The 18,889-nt window shown below is 38.4% G+C and overlaps 1 protein-coding gene across 5 annotated transcripts in view; it reads right to left on the bottom strand.

The window, feature by feature from the left end:
- CERS6 (ceramide synthase 6) overlaps nucleotides 1–18,889 on the bottom strand; it is a 120,391-nt gene that overhangs the window by 47,929 nt on the left and 53,573 nt on the right. For all 5 annotated transcript variants that reach the window (XM_057423794.1, XM_057423795.1, XM_057423798.1 and 2 more), the window contains one exon: nucleotides 11,396–11,453. In XM_057423794.1, the coding sequence (XP_057279777.1) occupies nucleotides 11,396–11,453 (58 nt within the window). The remainder of the gene's footprint in view (nucleotides 1–11,395; nucleotides 11,454–18,889) is intronic.

Here is an 18,889-nt window from a genome sequence, read left to right as displayed (position 1 = left end):
CATCCCAAATTATTTTAGCTTGACAATTTTCATCACTTAGCAACTTGTTTTCTGATTTAAAAGAAAAATTTATAAAAAAAACCAGAGAGTCCAAATCAATTTTAAAGCAAGTGCAATCTGCTAAAGACAGGCTTCATTTCCTCCCTAAGTGGCATACATATCACATTATCCCTCTGTTAATAGCACAGTAAAGTATCAAATATCAGCATTGTGTTAAAAGGGCTCCAGCGTGGCCTCTGACATTCTTCATTTAAATGAGAGTATTTATCCAGTATTGGGCAGATAAGCTCACTGAACAAATGTAATTACAAGGTTTCAGTAATAGATAATACAACAACCTTTCAGGTGTAATATGAGAAGGAAACACCACAACAGGTGTAGTCCGGACTAGTAAAAGTGCCTAACTGAATGCCTGCTTCCAGTAAATCCAGAATGAAGGAGATAGAGGGAACCAGCACAGGCTCTGGATGCAAACTTCCCCCTTCAAGCTCTTGCCATGCTGTTTTCTAGAGTCAGTTCTCGTCTAAACCAAGGTGGTAGATATTTCACAAACTCATGCTTTGGTATCTCAGCATTTAAGTAGCCAAGAATCAGACAGTCAGACATATTCCAAACAGCAGTATAAATATTTCCAAGATGCTGTGTTTCTTGCATTATTCTGTTCTGCAAAACATCCAGAAGCATTAGTTATATGCAGCAGGTGCAGCAAGAGGAAATGATAGATTTTTAATTTCTCAATCCAATGGCAACTAAGGAAGTAACATAAGGTTGTTTGAAAGCAGTCAGGGATCTTCTCTATTAGCAGCTTCATTCCACTGCAGACCTCACAGTATCATGACTTGATGTGCACAGTAACCACAAATGCAGCAGAGCTTCCCAAGTAAGTGTAACAGTTGAAATGTCAACTGCAAAAATTATCATCAAGCTTGAAAGAATCCATTTCAGCAATATCTATACAGAATCAGTGACTTTAGAAAAAGAAAACTATTTCCAGTTATGCTCTGTTTTAATATCCAAACAGCTCTTTGCAGATGCTGTCACCTTTGCTGCAACACAACCAATCTCCCATGAAACTGGCAGGATGACTTCAAAAGCATTCTTAAAAATCATGCTCAATAAAACACTGCAACCAGCATGAGGCTTTTTTTGAATGTGTATCTCCTGTCATGTGACTACAGTGAAGAGTCACTGGACAACTGAGAAAGATCAGCTGGCTTCAAAGCAGCTGCACCCTGGCTTGCTTTCCCTGCACCTCCAGAGCTGCTCTATCACAATCCCAGCTGCCCTCTGTCTCACTGAACCACAAGGTGACAGAGCAGATACCAGTAAGGGAGGCAGAACCCCCACCCGTTCTCACTAGCACTTTGGAAATTGCAGTGTACAAAGATAAAGCTCCTTATTTATTCTCTTCATGTTTTAGAGAACTGGCAGGAACAAATAACTTCCAGAGATGAAAGACCCTGATGCAAGTCTAATGGACCACGACTGACCCAAGAACTAAATCAAGGCCATAGCTATCTTTTTCTTTGGGGAAATGTGTTGATACTGGATAAAATGATCACTGTAAAAAGACAGCAACAAGAGAGGAATGAAAGAAGGCAGCCTTTCTGTAGTCCACAGGAACATACCTAACTTGCACACTTACAAAATTCCCAAATCCACTCCCCAAACTAATAAAGTCAGTTTTAAGAAGTGAGGAAAAGCAGTGTAGTGATCTGACAAGGAAAGATGAAAGTAGGAAATACTGACCTATGAGGTAGCTGAGGAGTATATGGGAAAGGGAAGACTATATAACATTATGTAAAATTTAGTTTCTTCCCAGAACAGTCCACTCCCAGTGCCCAACAAGCCCTGAATTGTACAAAAAAAAAAGAAGAACTGACCACAGGGAAACTGGCCACTATGACAAACCAGCCTTTCCATGGAAACTTCAGTGATAAAGCTGTATCCCCTCCCAGCTACTCATCTTCAGATAATCGATGATGTTTCCCATGGGCATTCTTGGCATAGAGAGGTCAGAAAACAAATGCTGTACAGCATGCAGAAAACTATCAGTGATCTCTCTCATGGTGGGCTTTCCAAGGTCAGATCAGTCTTTGCAAGGCTACATAAACTAGGTCAGGAAAACAGACAAACAAACAAGTAACCAATCAAACCTGTACCTTCCCACTGCTCCATGGACATACAACTTAGCTCTAAGAAGAACAATTAAGAAAAAAACAGCCCCAGTGTCAAAATAGACTTACATAAAACTGTGAAACTAGAACCTTCCTTGTGTATTAGATAATTTGTGACTGAATTAAGCTACCTTACTGAGTCAGTGTAGGAAATCATTTATAATGTATGCTGAGCAGCCCACAAGCCCGCTGAGACCCTATATGGCTGAGAAAGAAACAGGTGAAGAGAGTACAATGAAATATGTCTTTCATAATAGAGATAACATATACTTGCTCTTTAAAATTGTTAAAGAGACTCAATTCAACTGTAATTTTCCAACAATGTAAATAACTTTGGAATAACACCAGCAGTGTGTGGTTTTCATCCACTTGTCTTTTTAAGTAAAGTTTCTATTTAAAGGAAAGAAGATTAAATAACATAAATGCACACAGAAGTGCTGTAGCAATTTTACACTAATAGCAACTCCTCAATTTCCAGTAACTTTCCAGGAGCATCTGCGCTGCAACACTATTTTGGACAAACTAAGAGCCCACCACCTCTTGGAGGTCCTTAAGAACATCTTACTATGACTAACCAGAGCAAACAGAGTGACAGCAGTTGTGTTTTAATTAGGTCCTGAACCTGACTAAAATAAACCATCACCAACTTATCAGCTTAGTGACCAGAAACTGAGACACACATTTAATTTAATGATGATGTGTATACTACTGTTTCTGATTTTTCTTTTAACAGCTAAAATAAACGGAGATGTATTTGATGACATCTGAACATATGATCACAACCAGAACAGACCTTCAGTGAAGAAAACTGAAGAAGATATATCAGTGAAAGAGATGCAAGACACAGCATACAGTGAAGCTATTAAACAGTTGAACACCAAAGTAGCTGCAAAATTGACAGAAAGAGAAATAGCAGGAAAACTCCAAACCAAGAATGGCAAATGAGACTCCATTTCAGGTAAACATCCCATTGTTCCTGTGTCCAGGTCTTATTTCCCAAAGGGATATGAACTCACAATCTTGAGATGCCTGTTTCCCCAAATACAACAATTCTTTGAAGTTGCTATGCATATCTACAACTATTTACTTCCTCCAAGATTAACAATCTCAATAATCAAGAGATAGAGATGAAGTGCAATACAGAAACGATGTCAAAACCCAGTCACCACACAATGGAGTAACAAGTTCTCTTTTTGTATTTCAAATGAATATGGTTTGACTTTAGGCTCTAAAATTCTTGACTATAAGTAATCCAAAATGGCATTTGCAAATGCTATACTACTCTCCCAGGGCTGTAACATCTGTATATATCATTGTTGCTATTTTATTCCAAAAAGAGGCAAAAAACATGCCAACTCAGCTAAGCAGCAGAACAAAGCACCCTCATTCACAAAAAAGTGTTAGGAAACCAGGTTCTCTCCAAGCACACATAGAAAACTGTAGGACACTAACAGAACATCTTCTGCTGTCCCACAGTAATTGGCTAGCTCAGCAGCTAGTGCACACACAAGGACAAGCAGTCGATTTTCTTCTTCTGAAACATTCTATAGTTTCAAGAAAGAGGTATTTTCATAACAACATAAGTGAAGCTCTGCCTCTCGGTTTTTTTTTTCCCTCCTTACTACACTACTATTTTTCTAGGTGCCTTCCATACATTTATGCTACTTGAGTAGGTTTTGGGAGTCAAATTTACACTTCAGTATGTTTTTCCTATTGTTTTGCAATCTATCTGCATCACCAGCAATTGCAATTGCATGGCAGACAGTTCTGTTGTATGGGATGACTCCTTAGGAAGGGAGATGCAGAACTGACATTCTAGCAGCCACATACATACAGTATGTGTTGTTGCACCTGGCATTTTTTTAAACATAGCCACAGCATCCTCATATCATCAGTCTTACTTCAACTCTAAATTTGAAAACGAGCAAGTCACAAGTTATTTGTTTATCCAGGCAGATGGTCCTTTTCCCAGTAGAATACGTACACTCAGTTTTAGGTTCCTAAGTCTCAATTTAGTCTTCAGAAGACTCTCACTGCAGGGAATTCATGCTCTTTCTTTCTTCTGTGAATTTGTAATTCTCATGGGCAATTAAAGGAAAGAAACTGAATGTGAAAAGCCACCATATGTCACCTGGAAGTTTTTCTTCCAGATGTTTGTAAAGTTTTCTTATTCTACAGCATTTTACAGATACTGCTCAGCACCAAGGATCAACAAGCAAGCAATAATCCAATCCTGAAATTCTTACTCTGTTTATCACTGAAGCAAATGCTATTTTTTTTTCATTTAATGAGAGCACAATCAGACCATTAACTCTTAATGATCCAAGCCATTACTGATGTAATTGCAAATATTACTGAAGAAAACAAAAACCTTATCTTGTTCCTGTGTTAGTGATAAGCAAAACAGTAAGTTTAATGCCACTGGACTTAATGTCTTGTTGGCATCAATACTGGTGTGGTGCTCTGCAAGGAAGTGTTTTGTAGATATGCAAATTAAATAAATGGAAGTGCTGAAAAATCTCAGCTGCAGTCAGAAAGGGGAAGAATTTGCATATACACGATCAGAGTGGAAATATAATTGGTCAGTTATCTTTTACACTTCAAATATTAGATATTTACAAAGATACAAAGAATGCTGTAGTATATTTATTATCATGATAAAGACTTAGGGCCATATCGTATTTTCATAATCGTATTTCACAGCAATGATGGCACTTGAGGCCAAAGACCTCTGTGTAAGAGTCCACGTTATTACATCCCAGACTGATTTGGACACAGGTCTTCTAAGCCACTAACTAGCGCTATCTTGTCATGCATTACCTACGAAGATGAAAATTTTCCCAACACTACTAGGGCTCTGGTACACAATACCTTCCACCCCCCCCAAATTCTAGTTTGATAGACAATGATTTCTTATCACTGTCTTTACTGTTAGGCTACAAAAGAGTAAATATAGAACTTGTAAGTTCTACATTCAAGATCCCCTAATGCTAGGCTTTTACAGTTTTTATCTTGTATGAATATATATCTATACATCACATGGAACAAATTAAATTCGCCTTTTTCACCACTTAATGTAACAATAAGAACCATGGAAATAAGTAAAACTAAAAGCAAACCCCACACTCCGTTTTTATACCTGTAAATGACAAGTAAAGTGTGAAACAGAGAAATAAAAAGAAGAAAAAAAATCAAAATAAACATTTACTCTGGAGTCAGTCTCTGGGTGTTGTAAAAGAAATACAAACCTATTTCTATTTGGGCTTCATTTCAGATGAAGCATTGAAGCACTTAGGTAAAAGGATTTGCTTCGTTCCATGTTACCAAAAAGTTGTGAGGCTTGACCTAACATCTCTTTTAGAAGCTTTAAAATCAAGACAGGATGGTCATATTCGCTATTTTGCCAAGAATGGGGACAATAGGAGCATATGGGAAAGTGAATGCTTTGCATTAAAGAATTTTGTGGGCCACTTACTCTTTGGCCCCAATTCATTTAAAAATCATTTAAATCTGCTGTGGAAAGCAGTGAGTAATGGAGTTGGCAGTGAGTAATGAAAGAAAGCGTCATCTTCTCTTTGAAAGTTGTGTTTCAGTCTGTTTCTTCACATAGAAGAATATTCATGATCAAATCTGCCCTTGAAAATGGTAATATTTGAGGTGAAAAATGAATCGGTTTGAACTCTAACCTACATTTACATCAATTGTTTCTTCTCACAAGGGATCAGAAACAACAGAGGTGATTTCAAATCCTAATTATGATCACCTATTTCACCCCCTCAGTGCATTAGCCACCATACTGCAAGGCATGTCCTGAAACACACATTGCTATGGGGTGCTGGGGTGGACTGACAAACCCATCAATCTCCCAACATCTGTTTTCATTACCTAAGAAAGTTAACAGTTCATTTTCATCTAATTGAAAGCTCTGGTTTGGAAAAAGAGACAAACATACATTTCACTTAAAAAATGAGAGATTCTTGCGAAGCAGAATCAAAGATGAGCAGAACTCATCCCACTATTACACCACATGGTAATATGCCTGAGATAGCTACAGTTGCAATCATTACATTAGAGAGGATTTGAAAAAGCAAGAATTAAGAATTTATATGGAACATTTAAAAAGAAACCAAGACCGAGGAAACAATTTAATATTTGAGATGCTTTAACACTGACATGTCATTAATTACTTCACTAGTTAGAGACAATGACAGCAAACCCCCTATAAAATTAAACCAGCTATGTAATATTAATTTACTTATTTTGATGCAAAGGAGAAAAAAAAAGGCTGACAGCTGGGGAAGGGAGAAATGTCTAATACAATAATTAAACACTAATAACTATGGGAAAAATTTTACAGAAGTCTGTCGGTTTCTTATATATACATTATTAAGATACAATTTGTAAGTGATGCAATGGTTTGGCTGAGTATCTGGAAGGCTGTGAGCTATTTTTCTATGTGTGCTCCATTTTTGAGTAAGAGAGCAACTGTCTTGCCTTCCCTATTCTCTTACCAGACTTAGTTCTCTCTTGGAAGAGAGTAATTCTTGGAAGAAACATGTATTTCCTTGATACTACAAACCTTTGTAAGACATACTAATGACACAGCTGCACCCTGCAGTTAAAAATCACCTCTTGACTGAAGGTGGTGGACACTAATGGTAGTTTTTTTAGGCCCAAGAAACAATCAAAGCAGCAGAACATGGTGTATGCCATCAACAGTACATTTTATAAGAAAGAAATTAATTCTTATAATGTCACTTCATGAGTGACATGATGTCACAACAAAGACCAAGTTGACAACATACACCCATTTGAGTTAGGGGACACTGAGGACAAGACCAGCGCAAACTCCATAAAGGTCTACTGCCTCGAGAGTTCAGTGGTGGAGTTGGCAAGATGCAGGAGAGAGTGTGTGAAGCAGCTGTTACAATCCAGAGGCTGTGGGAAGCATATGTCCATATGGATAGAGGAAGGGAGAGAAGGTGGAAGCACACTTTTTTGAGCATTTTACATTGATAAAAAACATATGCAATGTCAGTGATCACGATTCCATGGCCTACAACTACAGACACATGCAGGACACCCTATTGCAAATCCTCTGCCTTCCCAACTTAAAAGGTTTTCGGGAGTTCATGGTGAACTTTAGTGAGCAAATGGCCCAATCTAAGTGTCCTGCAGACACCATTAAGATAAAAATGTATTTAAAACATATAGATTGACAGGTTCTGTTGCAATAGAGCAAACTTTGAAGACAAAGCTTTTTGTCAGACATTTCTCCCTGTGAATTGAGATTTTTTTTGAAAATACATTTCAACAAAAGTAAGAATTTTTTTTGTTACTTTATTTATGAGTCAACAGCATATATCTGTTATTGGGAAAAAAGACAAAACCCAAGAGAACAGTTTGATAAAGAGATACAGCTTTCAGTGAGAAGAAAGCTTTTAAATCTCCAGCAATGTACTCAGCAACTATAGCATGGGAAAAGAATTGATAAATCATATCATGTGCAGTGTTACTACAAAGACTTACAGGTTATTTTAGTGAGTGCAGAAATTTCTTTATCTAGATCAGCCATTAACTCCCGCTATGGATGGTAACAAAGACAAGTTTGCCACGGCATTTTAGAGAGAGCTATGATTGCTTTGAATGACAGCTTTATTAGCTTTCATATGCTTCTATAGGAAAGTGAAAATCAAAGCTGAAACATCTTGCAAGATGTTCTAGCCAGGCAAATGTAAAACTTTACTGCAGTTAGTTACTACCATTCTAAAAATAAATTAACGTTGGTATGTATACCATGCTGACAGTATCACAATTCAACAACTAAAAAAGAGTTGATAAATCTGCTAACTAATTATTGCTTTATTAAGCTTGGGCACATCTTCCCAAAAAGCTAGATAAGCTTGTCAAGATTTACAAAGCCATAAAGACCTAATGATATTCTCTGCAAGAATGGTGGTTTGCCGGAGTATCCTGACTAGGTCTTCCTTAGGCTGTTAGATGTGAATAAGGAAACACAGACACCCACACTTCTGATACTGCACTGATGCAGTGATATTGCTTTATGCAGCAAATAGGGAAGGTGACATCAGAAGATAAAGGAGCATTTATGTGCTGGGGCCATTACGAGAAAAGTGTTTTGAGAAAGAATCTAAAAGGTGAAATTCATCTCTAGGCAAAGAGCCAGTGCAAAGCAAAGAACCTCAAAACTAACTCAAAGTGATGATTAAGTAATTTATGGGCCCCATGCCAGTCTTGTAGGTAAAGCTAAATTTCATCCTTAAATTAAAGAAGGAACATTTAAGAGAGCCAAATGTAAACAAAGTACCCATCAGGTTAGGAATGTATGCAGCAAAGCAAAGGAACGGCAGGTTGCAAGGAGACTAGGTCAAGTTGGGGGGAAGGACAATATAGAAGTCGGAGTATTTTGTTGCCTCCCAATTCAAGAGCCAACAAAGAAACTATAAAAGAGGCAATGCATTCAGTGTAGTGTTTTAGGAAGAGCCTTTTGTACTATTGAGTTGGTTCACTTCTCTAAGAGCAGTACCTCATAAGAGCAGAAGTCATGAGAGCAACTAATAAGGAGCACTTCCCACTCCAGATGGCAAAACCAGATTTCTTAAATCAGGCATCTTAGCTATCCAGAAATGGACAAACTAACCAGCATCCAGTGATTCTGTCCATCTGAACAGCAACAAAATGCAGTTTTTCTCAAAAAAATATAATCTTATGGATGTTTGAAAGACTTACTTCATCACAATATCTTATTCAACAATCCAAAGTTATGTATCAACTAAGCATTAGTTTAGGTTTTAAAAGCCAATGTGAATGTTGCCAATGTGGTGCTATGCTGGTGGCATATTCCATTCTTCAAAACAGGAACATCTGTAGTATTTACTCTTTCTCACTCTCTCCCAGTGAGGCAGCATATGTTGCTGTGATAGTTCTGGGACAGCCATTGCACCTGGGCTTACTCACCATGCTTATCACTCTTCTGGACTAGGTACACTAGGGATGGTCTTAAGCAGAACTTTTATTTGAAAGGGTGCAAACTTCTACTGTAGCATTAGCACAGCACGACACCACTGACATTCTCTCCAGGAAAAACAGCTTTTTGAAGGAAAGATCTTTCTATCAAATTTGTAAGAGAATTTATTATGTTTAACTTTTTTTCCCATGAGCTTCCTAAGGAATCAATTAAGTGTTTCTTCGAAATTATTCCATTAAGAAGACCAAGACAAACTAAAAAGCATTATCCATTTTGGTATTGTAGTGAAGTTCTGAAATAAGCAACTCCTCCAGATTCCGGGGTCTAGATTTTATTCCTTCCAAACCCAGATTCCCCCCCTCAAGCGGATGCAGCAAAATGTTTGGTTTTTGATAAACAGCAAAAAGCCTGCACTTCCTCTTAGTTACACAATGTTGCTAGGGAGATGGTGTAAATACAAATACAATCACAATCATAATTTTGTTGATTTGCATACATTCCATGTGAATGACCCGAGTATACAAAGCAGAACACTGGAATAATGACAATAGCACAAAATGCTGCCAGACTCATTTGCAACACTGTGTAAAAATGAGTAATTAACAATACATACACAATTACATAATGAATAAGTTCTTTTTGTAAAAATTAAACATACTGAAAGTTAAAATTACATCAAAATTACACAGCTGATCTTTGTTAAGCAAGTAACAGTATAGGTATACCTTGTTGAAGCAACCATTCTATATCAGCCAGCCCTTCTCAAACTTCAGCTGAACTGGAAGGAAGACACCCTACACTTTGCATGTCAGCTCAGCCTTTAGAAACAGCTCACAATGGTTTGTAATGAAGCATGCATTTACTGCACTCTTCTTATTCTTTAGAAATGCTGGTATTCAGAGTTTTTCCTAGAACAGACGTATTCTTTGTGTTGAGAGAGATTTGTTTTTTTAATCATAAGTATGCTTTGCAGTAGTCATTTTGTGATACTTGCTAATGTACCAATGGTGATTATTTGTGATAATCTGTAATAAAGTAAAGAAATTCAGAAGATAAAGACTCAGTGTCCTTATGCATTACAGAACCCTATGAAGCCACAGTCATGCTCTCTACACACCCACAGGCCAACAATTTAAGTTGTGAAAATTGCTTATGAAAACTATTCTTGTATTTCCTACCACAAACATGGATGGAATCAAAGGCAGAAAACAGAGTATCATGACCATACGTCACGTTAATGGATGAAGCGCACAGAAATTGTAAATGTTCAAAAAGGCAGTGAGGGGTTGCACATTATGTATTGGCTCGTCTCTTTGGAGGACTGGTGCACACACTTTCCCTGGGTCTTACTGGTGCTAAACAGCTGAGAAGGCTCTGATGTGCCCTTTCTGGACTGGCATATCATCATTCCTACTGGCACCAACTTGCCTGGCGCTTGGGACAGCCTCATTAATTAGAATCATAAAAATGATGAGGGTTTTTTTAATACTATTTTTACTTACAAAGTACCAGAAACATTCAGGATCCATTTTCTGTATCCACTTCATGTCCAAAACGAAGATTGTAAGATTACGTAAGCACACTGAGACCACACATTCCCCCTAATTTCACCTCTCAGAATTATACAAATAGGGCCTCACTTACAGAAAAGCTCTGAGAACTAGTCATGCTGTAAAAAATAATTTGTACCATAAATACATATTACCACCTGTGGCAGGGTTAACAGACCTACACCAGGGTGTTTAGAAGCCATCAACACCCTTCTCTGCTTATATCACCAGAAACACAGCATTGATGGGAAACTCCATGGAAACTTCTTTTCACAGTATGTCAGATAAAGAACAGGCAAATAAAAAGCATTTTCTAAAACATTAATGGATTTTGTTTTTTAATAAAAAGGAACCTCTGCCACAGGCATTTATAAAGGATGATACAGAAATTGAGATTAATATTGTGGTAAACCCTACTGCCAGCTTAATGCTCAGAATTAAAAGTAATAAAGTAACCTAGGTATGTTGCTACACCAGTTGTGGGAGTTTTTACCCCATTAAGTATTGATAAGAACTTATATTCTTTACCAGTGCCAGTAGCAATTTATTTCACAAATGCAAATTAAATTTTATTTTTTATTCTTTGTGAACGTGAGTTTTATGCTTGTGCTTTATATTATATACAAGTCTTGAAACAAATTTGTGATGTCTTATGAAAGCATAGTAATATAAATGCCTACCTTTTTCAGGAACCGCACTCCATAGGTAAATATATAGAGGTAAAATGTAAATCTCCACCTGCAAAAGGTACAAGGGATTAACTGTAAGATACAGGTTTACATATTTTACAGTTTAACATATGATTTCTTATAGCACTGCCAAACCACTACACCCTGTTCACATCAACAGAAGCTGAAGCAAAATTTTGGTCTGGTCTTCTACAACTTGTTATCAAGCACTGTGCTCATCTGCCTGCTTTTCCCACCCTGCCACCAGCCCTCTGAAAATAGTGTCCTAAATGTGACAGGAAAAAACAAAATTTCAAGGATAATTAATTTTTTAAGTTTCATGAAAACTAGCAGGGCAGTGGAGGAGAGAGAGGACAATTCTCATGACTACTGCAGGGAAGTTCACTTGTTACTAGGCACCAGGACAATGATAATAAGAAATTTTATTAAGCCTTGAACAGGTGACTTTAGCATGCTGCACATCAAATACAGACTTGAGAAAAAGCATCATCCACAACGACCTGGAAATTCACTTAGCAGACTCCAGCACACGGTTTTAGGGAGATCATTTTTGACAGACAGATGGGATGGATACAGGCATATATCCACAGTTTACATCCACTACCAAAGAATTTCCTTAATAAAGATGATTCCACATTTTCCCAAGTACACATTAAATAATTGTTAGGCTTCTAGGTTTTTCTTTTCAGATAGAGGCAAATTAGAAGCTAGGATAAAGATGCCATGGGAAATAAGAGTGAAACCAGCAGGAGATTTAATACAGAATCATCCTCTCCTCTTCCTCTACGTCCTTCTCTCTTCCCCAGTAAAAAAAGACATACAGAGCATCTTCCTACCTTTTGGACCCGTTACTGGCTCAGTAAAGAAGAATCAATGGAAGTATGAGGAAATAAAATCAAAACCTCATGCAGTGGAAATTCTTAGAGGAATTCCTGTTTCGGTTTTGGTTTTTTTTTTTCCTCCAAGGGTTGGAAAGAATACACAAACATGCTTGAGAAACATCAGTGAAGTGCTATTCATAAAGCTTATAGCGGGATAAGATCTAGCTTCCTTAGTGTGAGGCAATACTACAGCATGAATCATCTTCAATTACGTATTTTACAACACTTACGACTCTCTCTCCACTAGCAAAACTATTAGCTTACGGTTAACGGGCACTGAAGCATGTTCAGACATCAACAGAATGGCTTCAAACTGAAAATGCTCCTATGTATAAGAAAGTTAATCTAAACCTTCCTCTTCAAAGCTGCTTTTGCAAGTATTTAGAAAGAAAGTTGTGTCATACACAAATAGTCCTCTGACGAGTACAGGAGAGTATAAGAACATCACTGAGATTTTAAAGTGTGATACTTCAACTGAACAGAAACTCTCTTACCCTGTAACCTCCACAACACTGCAGAGATTAATTTATTCAATTGATACGATACAAATACCAATTCCTTCAAGAATTCATTCACGCTAGCTACGTGGCTTTCAGCTTTCATGCTGAAAATATTTTTGAGACAAAAAATGTTAATTTTGCTGGTGGAAATCTTCAGATTGTGCACATGGAAGAAATAGCAAGGACAACAATATGAAGGAAGGTTTTATCTGGGCAACAGTTTTCTCATTAGGTCAGTCCTACTGCTAGGACACCTGTCATTTAACTTCAGGGTTATATACCTCATCTAGTGAAGGTTTGAAGGCTGTTGCTGAAAATAAAACTATTTGGAGGGAAAAACTGTCTAACCTAATGTCATTGCTGCTCACTCCCAGTGCCCTTCTGTCACTCTTAAGTGTGAGCAGTTATGATTCCTCACAAAGAGTTTTTTTTGTTTTAAAAATCCTTTCGCTATCACCTTTATTTCACATTTCTCCAAGCAAAATGCATACCATATTTGAGGACATTTGTGGCTTGCTGTTGGGAGATGCAATATTCTGTAGAGGAGTTCAAAGGCACTCTAAAGTATTTAAAATATGTCAAGTTTTAGATAGTGGGTTTCAGGGATTTCCAGTCTATACGGACGTCTGGAAGACTCTGATAGAAACATTTGCTGCAGCTGTCTCCTCAGAGGAAATAAAAGGCCTTTTCCTGAAACAAGCAAATTCAGAAACACTGATTTCCCTGTCTAACTTTCCACCCACTTTCCAAAGTGTTGCCAGTGCCACGGATGTGTATTACAGCCACGGAGTGCACTGCAGGAGAATTCCTGGAGTTTTGGAAAAACCCCAGAGCCAAGAACCACCAGGTATTATTTGGGACTCCCAAAGACTCTTAGCCTGCTCCAGCTGTCTGAATGCTACAAAGGTGACACATGCATACAAGTATATGATAATATATGCTATTGGTTGACTTTCCTCTTTTTCTCTACCTGCCAAACAAGTCTTCTTGGACTGAGCATCAGAAGGTAAAGGCTCAGAACTGGGTAATTGACAAAGCTGCTCAAAGTGCAAACTTCTTAAAAAAATAAGTAATATTGGTAAGTAAAAAAACCTCTTCATATTCCCGCTAAACAACATCCACAAAACCTATTCAACGAACTTCTTGTTTGGTCAAACTGAAATAAAGAAAAATTCAAAACAAAGTCAGAATTGGCCCCCAGCCTGCTTGTCATCTTTAATTAGCTAATTCCGGTGGTAGCTGAGCTACAAAGGACTTTCCACAGCTCTGTACCAGGCTGCTAGCTGCCTTCCTGTGGGCTTCAAAGGGAAATTCTGCCAGCTCAGTATACCAACTGGAATCTCAATCCCACGCAAAGAAGTCCAAGGAGTTTCCCACGTTGTTTTACCACTAATTGTAGGTAGTTTATTGCTGCAGTTAAGAGCAAAACATCCAGTGGCCAAGGTCAAATAGATGATCACAAGAAGGTTTGAAAGAAAATTAATTTTAAGTTATTACAGTATTTATTATTATGCAGTAAGTGAATATATCTGTTCTAACTAGCTAAGTTACTATGTTCAACATTTTAGTAAATGTTGCACATTAGCTGTTAAAACCGATGACCTTAACAACTGGACATACTTGTAACTCTTTTAAAATAAAATAAATAAAAAAGACAAAGATGTAACTGGACGCTTATTACCAACAAATTAACATACACTGAGATCTACAAAATCCACATTAAACTAAATCAAGTAAAGGCCGTGTACAGAATGAGTGACATTTATGAGGCAGTACAAACAGAAGAAATATACCTACAACAAATGGTCAGAATTAAGGGATGTTGCTGCCATCAGCTTCAGCTACAGAATAAAGAAAAAAAAAAAGGCAAGGAGTCTATCTGCAGTTGTCAGCTACATGCTGTCAGAAATTCAGTGGCAGATACACCAATAATCCTTTGCACAAGGTCACGTACAGATCACTATGCCTCTGAACATAGCGGAAATTGAATTAGCACTCTGCTCAGTTTCCTACTTTGCTGCAGGAAGCCAGTAACCTAAAACTCTGTTGATGCATTATCGGCATATGAGCAGTTCTCACTCCTCAGCTGCCCCTTTTACTCGGTAGCCTAGCAGTAAGAACATCTGTCAGGCTTCGTAAAACATAGGTTCAATTTTGTTCTCCACCACAACTTTCACACACTCCTGAAGGGTTTTTTAGCCACAAAGTTCTCCTGTGTAGGACCATCTTGTCTTGAGCTGTTTTGTGTAGCAGAAAATACTCCAAGACTTGGGATGAAGGATAGGGAGGAAAGGGACAGGAACTAGGTTATGAAGCTGCATTAGTCACTCAAAATCATACAGACAAGGCCAGAAGGTATGAGACAAATGTTTCATGCAATGCAGAGCTGTCCAACAAGATTACTCCAAGACGAATTCTCAATTCAATCCTCTTACAACAAGCACTCTAAAGAAATCCATCATTCACAATCTACAGCATATAATTCTTCATCTCTCTATTTGGGTCTCACTGCAGTCCACTGATGAACCGATGCAAGTGGAGGCAAACAGCTATGAGTAGGACTCAAGTCCACTTACAGTATATCCCAGTGTCCGAACCACATTAGTATTCTGGGAACTTAGGCAAAATGTTCTTTCTCTCTGCACAGGACATCATAGGAGTGAAGGCCATATTTTAAGTGTGAGATTATCAAGTCTCATTCCCAACTGAATTCACAGAGTGGTAGTTGATTAAGATGGGTGTTTAATTTGTCCTAGTTCCAGCTCTCACAGTTCAAAAAAGCCCTTAGCCTGAGCACAGTCTGAATAGCCACAGACCCCAGGGAAGGGCAAATGTGTCCAGTGGCATAAACCCTCTCTAGTATCCTTTCAAGTATCCTGGTGTCCTGGTTTCAAGGCCCTTCTTAAGCATAATCAGCTCATGCTGAACATCCCCAGGTCACTGGGTTTGGGTCACAGCTGGATGTCTCCAACAGGAAGAGTAACAAATTCCTCTTAAGCAGCAGTAGCAGAGCCCAACAGATGAGGAAAAGCAAGGCAAGATCTATACTAAGATCTGTTCCCCCCAGCAATACTCACTGCCCTATTACAGCAATACAATAGGGGACACTAGGTGAAGCACCCCACTGTGGGCAACCGCTACATCAATTCACATTTATCTGAAAGATGATGACAGCTGAAGCTGCTCTGTTTTGTGAGAATTTGCCCTCACCCTCATACTTGAAACACTCCTCCAGTCAGTTGTATAAAGAGAAAATTGGAATGACCCACATACACACAAAGCATGCTGCTTGAAAGACTTTTTAGGTTAATTTAAATCCAGCAAACCCACATGAAAGCACTCAAGGAACAAATGTTTTGGAGGACTTGATCTGTCTGCTCACAATAGGGTTTTTGAGGTTCACTTTAGTCCTGCTCTAGCATGCCTATAAGACGTAAAGATTGAAACAGGCTTGCATCTGGTCTGTTCAAGCTCAGAATGAGGGAAATCAGACCTGTTTACATAAGGCCGTCCTGGCAATCCTTCAGGTTGTGCTGGTGCTTACAAAGCCAGTGCTTCAAATATGGGTGCAACACACTGCACTGAAGAGTCAAGCTAAAAATTGACTCTTCAGTAACAAAAACAGAAATCCTTTTCTAACATAGCCTTAAAACAAATGCTCTAGAGCCCCTCAGGAGTGCAGCAACAGATCTGACTGCTCTTATTCAACATGTGATGAGTGCATTCCTGATCCAGAGCAGTATCTTAATCTCCCAACCCTTTTAATTTCAAGCTGCTAATGAAATTTTAAAGATGCTTCAGCATGATACAGAGCACTAAAATGATGGAAAAGTTAGAGAGCCTCTGCCAACTAATCTGGTATATCCTATCATGCTCAATTCTGCAAATCTATTTAAGTGCACACTTGAGCAAGCACTTCACTGATTTCATGCATATGTCTAACCAGGTTCCCTTCATCACACTGACAAATTCTGTCCTTAAAATGTTCTTCTCTCCAAGGAAAGGGGCTGCTTCTCTCAAGAGAAAGGCTGAAGAGGCAGTTTTCGCTTTTTTGTATTTCTTTTGCAGGAAGACTGGCCAGTTGGGCTGCAAACAAAAGCACTCTTGCAGAGCCTGCAGCTTTACAGCATACCCTGGCAGTGCACACCTCTTACAGCTCAGATGCCAAACGAGAGCCTGCTGCCCAGCAATGGTGTGCAAGGATCCAAAGTTATTCAACTGACTTTTGACAAGCAAACAGGAAACATAATAAATGCACAATGTTAAAAACTTAACAGCCATTTTGCTTTCAGAATTGCAGCTGCTATTTACAGAAATACTTTTGTCACTGATTTGCTACAGTCAGGGCCACAAACAATGATGCAAGATGCACTTCAAAACTGCTAATCTTAAAAAGCCCCCCATTTAGCAACCGGCTACAGACTCACCACATTGTCTGCAGTGAAAGAAACTGGCTCTGAAAACTATTTTGAGAGAAACTGTAGACTCCTTAAGTTTTTCCCTATGGAAATTCACTTTGGTAAAAGTTCAGATTTGCAGTTCTCAGTCACCTTCTGCTCAACTCCTGGCAGTTGCTGACAGACCTCTGGACTCAGGCTTTGGGTTCAAAGCCAAACTGAGCCTAACATGAACTCCACAGGTGCAGGCCATGGTTCTGGAGAAGATGAGAAGTCTTTAACTGCCATCAAGCAGCTTGTTCTCCATTTTAATTCCCAGCCAGATTGAATTGGGCAAGCACGCATCTGGGCTATTGCAATCACTAGCTGACACTGATTGCCTGTGGCTGTAGAGAGTACGTTCACTGTGAGATTGCTCAAAGGAGCATTTCTGAGGCTGAGTTTAAACAGTACTGAATTGTTTAAATTTCTTTTAAATGGGAGGCATTGCTAAGTTTCCCACATGCCCACTGCAACTTGAAGTAGTCCATGTCCTACCCTCACACTACATTTTTTTGCTCCCCCAAACACAAACAGAGCCTTCAAATTTCTGATTCACTCAAGGGGACTCAATCCAATTACTGCTGCTCCTGACGTAGCCAGAGGTACACATTCTGTCTATATTGTTATGTCTAGGGAGAGGTATTTGGAGGATGATCCCAAAACCAATGGACTCTGAACTTCTGGATTAACTTTGTATCTGTGACATTGTCTACTGTCTATTGTAGCTCCCATTTAAAGTTAAAAACAAAAATACCAACAAACAGCAACCTTTCTCCCCTAAAACAATAACAAATCTACAGGAGAATAATTATTTTTAGGCAAAAAACAATGTAAAAATAGGAGACAGACCACAGAAAAAATAATGCTTCCAAAATATAAGACTACTGGTACCTTGAACATATAATGGTCTCACTGATTTAAATTTAAGACCTTTTGTATTGTATCACAAGCATTGATCTTACACCAGTTAAGTTGTACAAAACTCTGCTTTTATATCAGGCACATGACAATTCAAATGTTACTGTGTTTTACTCTGAGCCATCTTTTTGGATGTTTTGTCTTCCCTAATAAATGCCCTAACACACACGAGCAGTGAGCAGTGATATCCCACAGGTTTGTTAGGGAATTGGTAGATGACTAGTAATACTTCATAGCCTGCATCATTATCTAGAAGAGTAAAGCAACAAATCGCTACCTTCTTTTGAGACATCAGCTTTTTATATAATTGAGAAAATCAGAGTTCCAACACTTTTCCAGACAGAACTCAATATAGAACAAGGTAAGGCAATTTGATAGTTCAAGTGGCATAATTTCAGCATTCAGCCTGGTACGCATGGATGTGTTTCCACTTGCAAATGTTCGGAGATCTCTCCTGCTTAATTTCTCCTCCAAGTTCCAATCTCACAATCTCCTTCACCTAATGAAGCTCTCTTAAAATAATTTTAACTCTTTATTAAATCCTACATCTGTATGTGTCTAGATCATGAGACCTCTACACTGAAAACCCAAACATAAACCATATCAGAAACACCATTAGTGCACGGGACAGCTCCATGGCATACCTTCGATTGGTTCAGAAACTGGATAGAAGTGCAACTCACCTTTGAACAGTCTGTACCCTCCACTAACTCTTTATATATCTCTGTTACTGATAACTAGTCTTAT

This window comes from Pezoporus wallicus, unplaced genomic scaffold (genome assembly GCF_028554395.1).
Source record: "Pezoporus wallicus isolate ANWC-B61680 ecotype Strahan unplaced genomic scaffold, APGP_CSIRO_Pwel_v1 contig_1181, whole genome shotgun sequence".
Lineage (NCBI taxonomy): Eukaryota > Metazoa > Chordata > Aves > Psittaciformes > Psittacidae > Pezoporus > Pezoporus wallicus.
The sequence above is the reverse complement of the archived record's forward strand: the minus strand, read 5'-3'. Positions and strand labels throughout refer to the sequence as shown.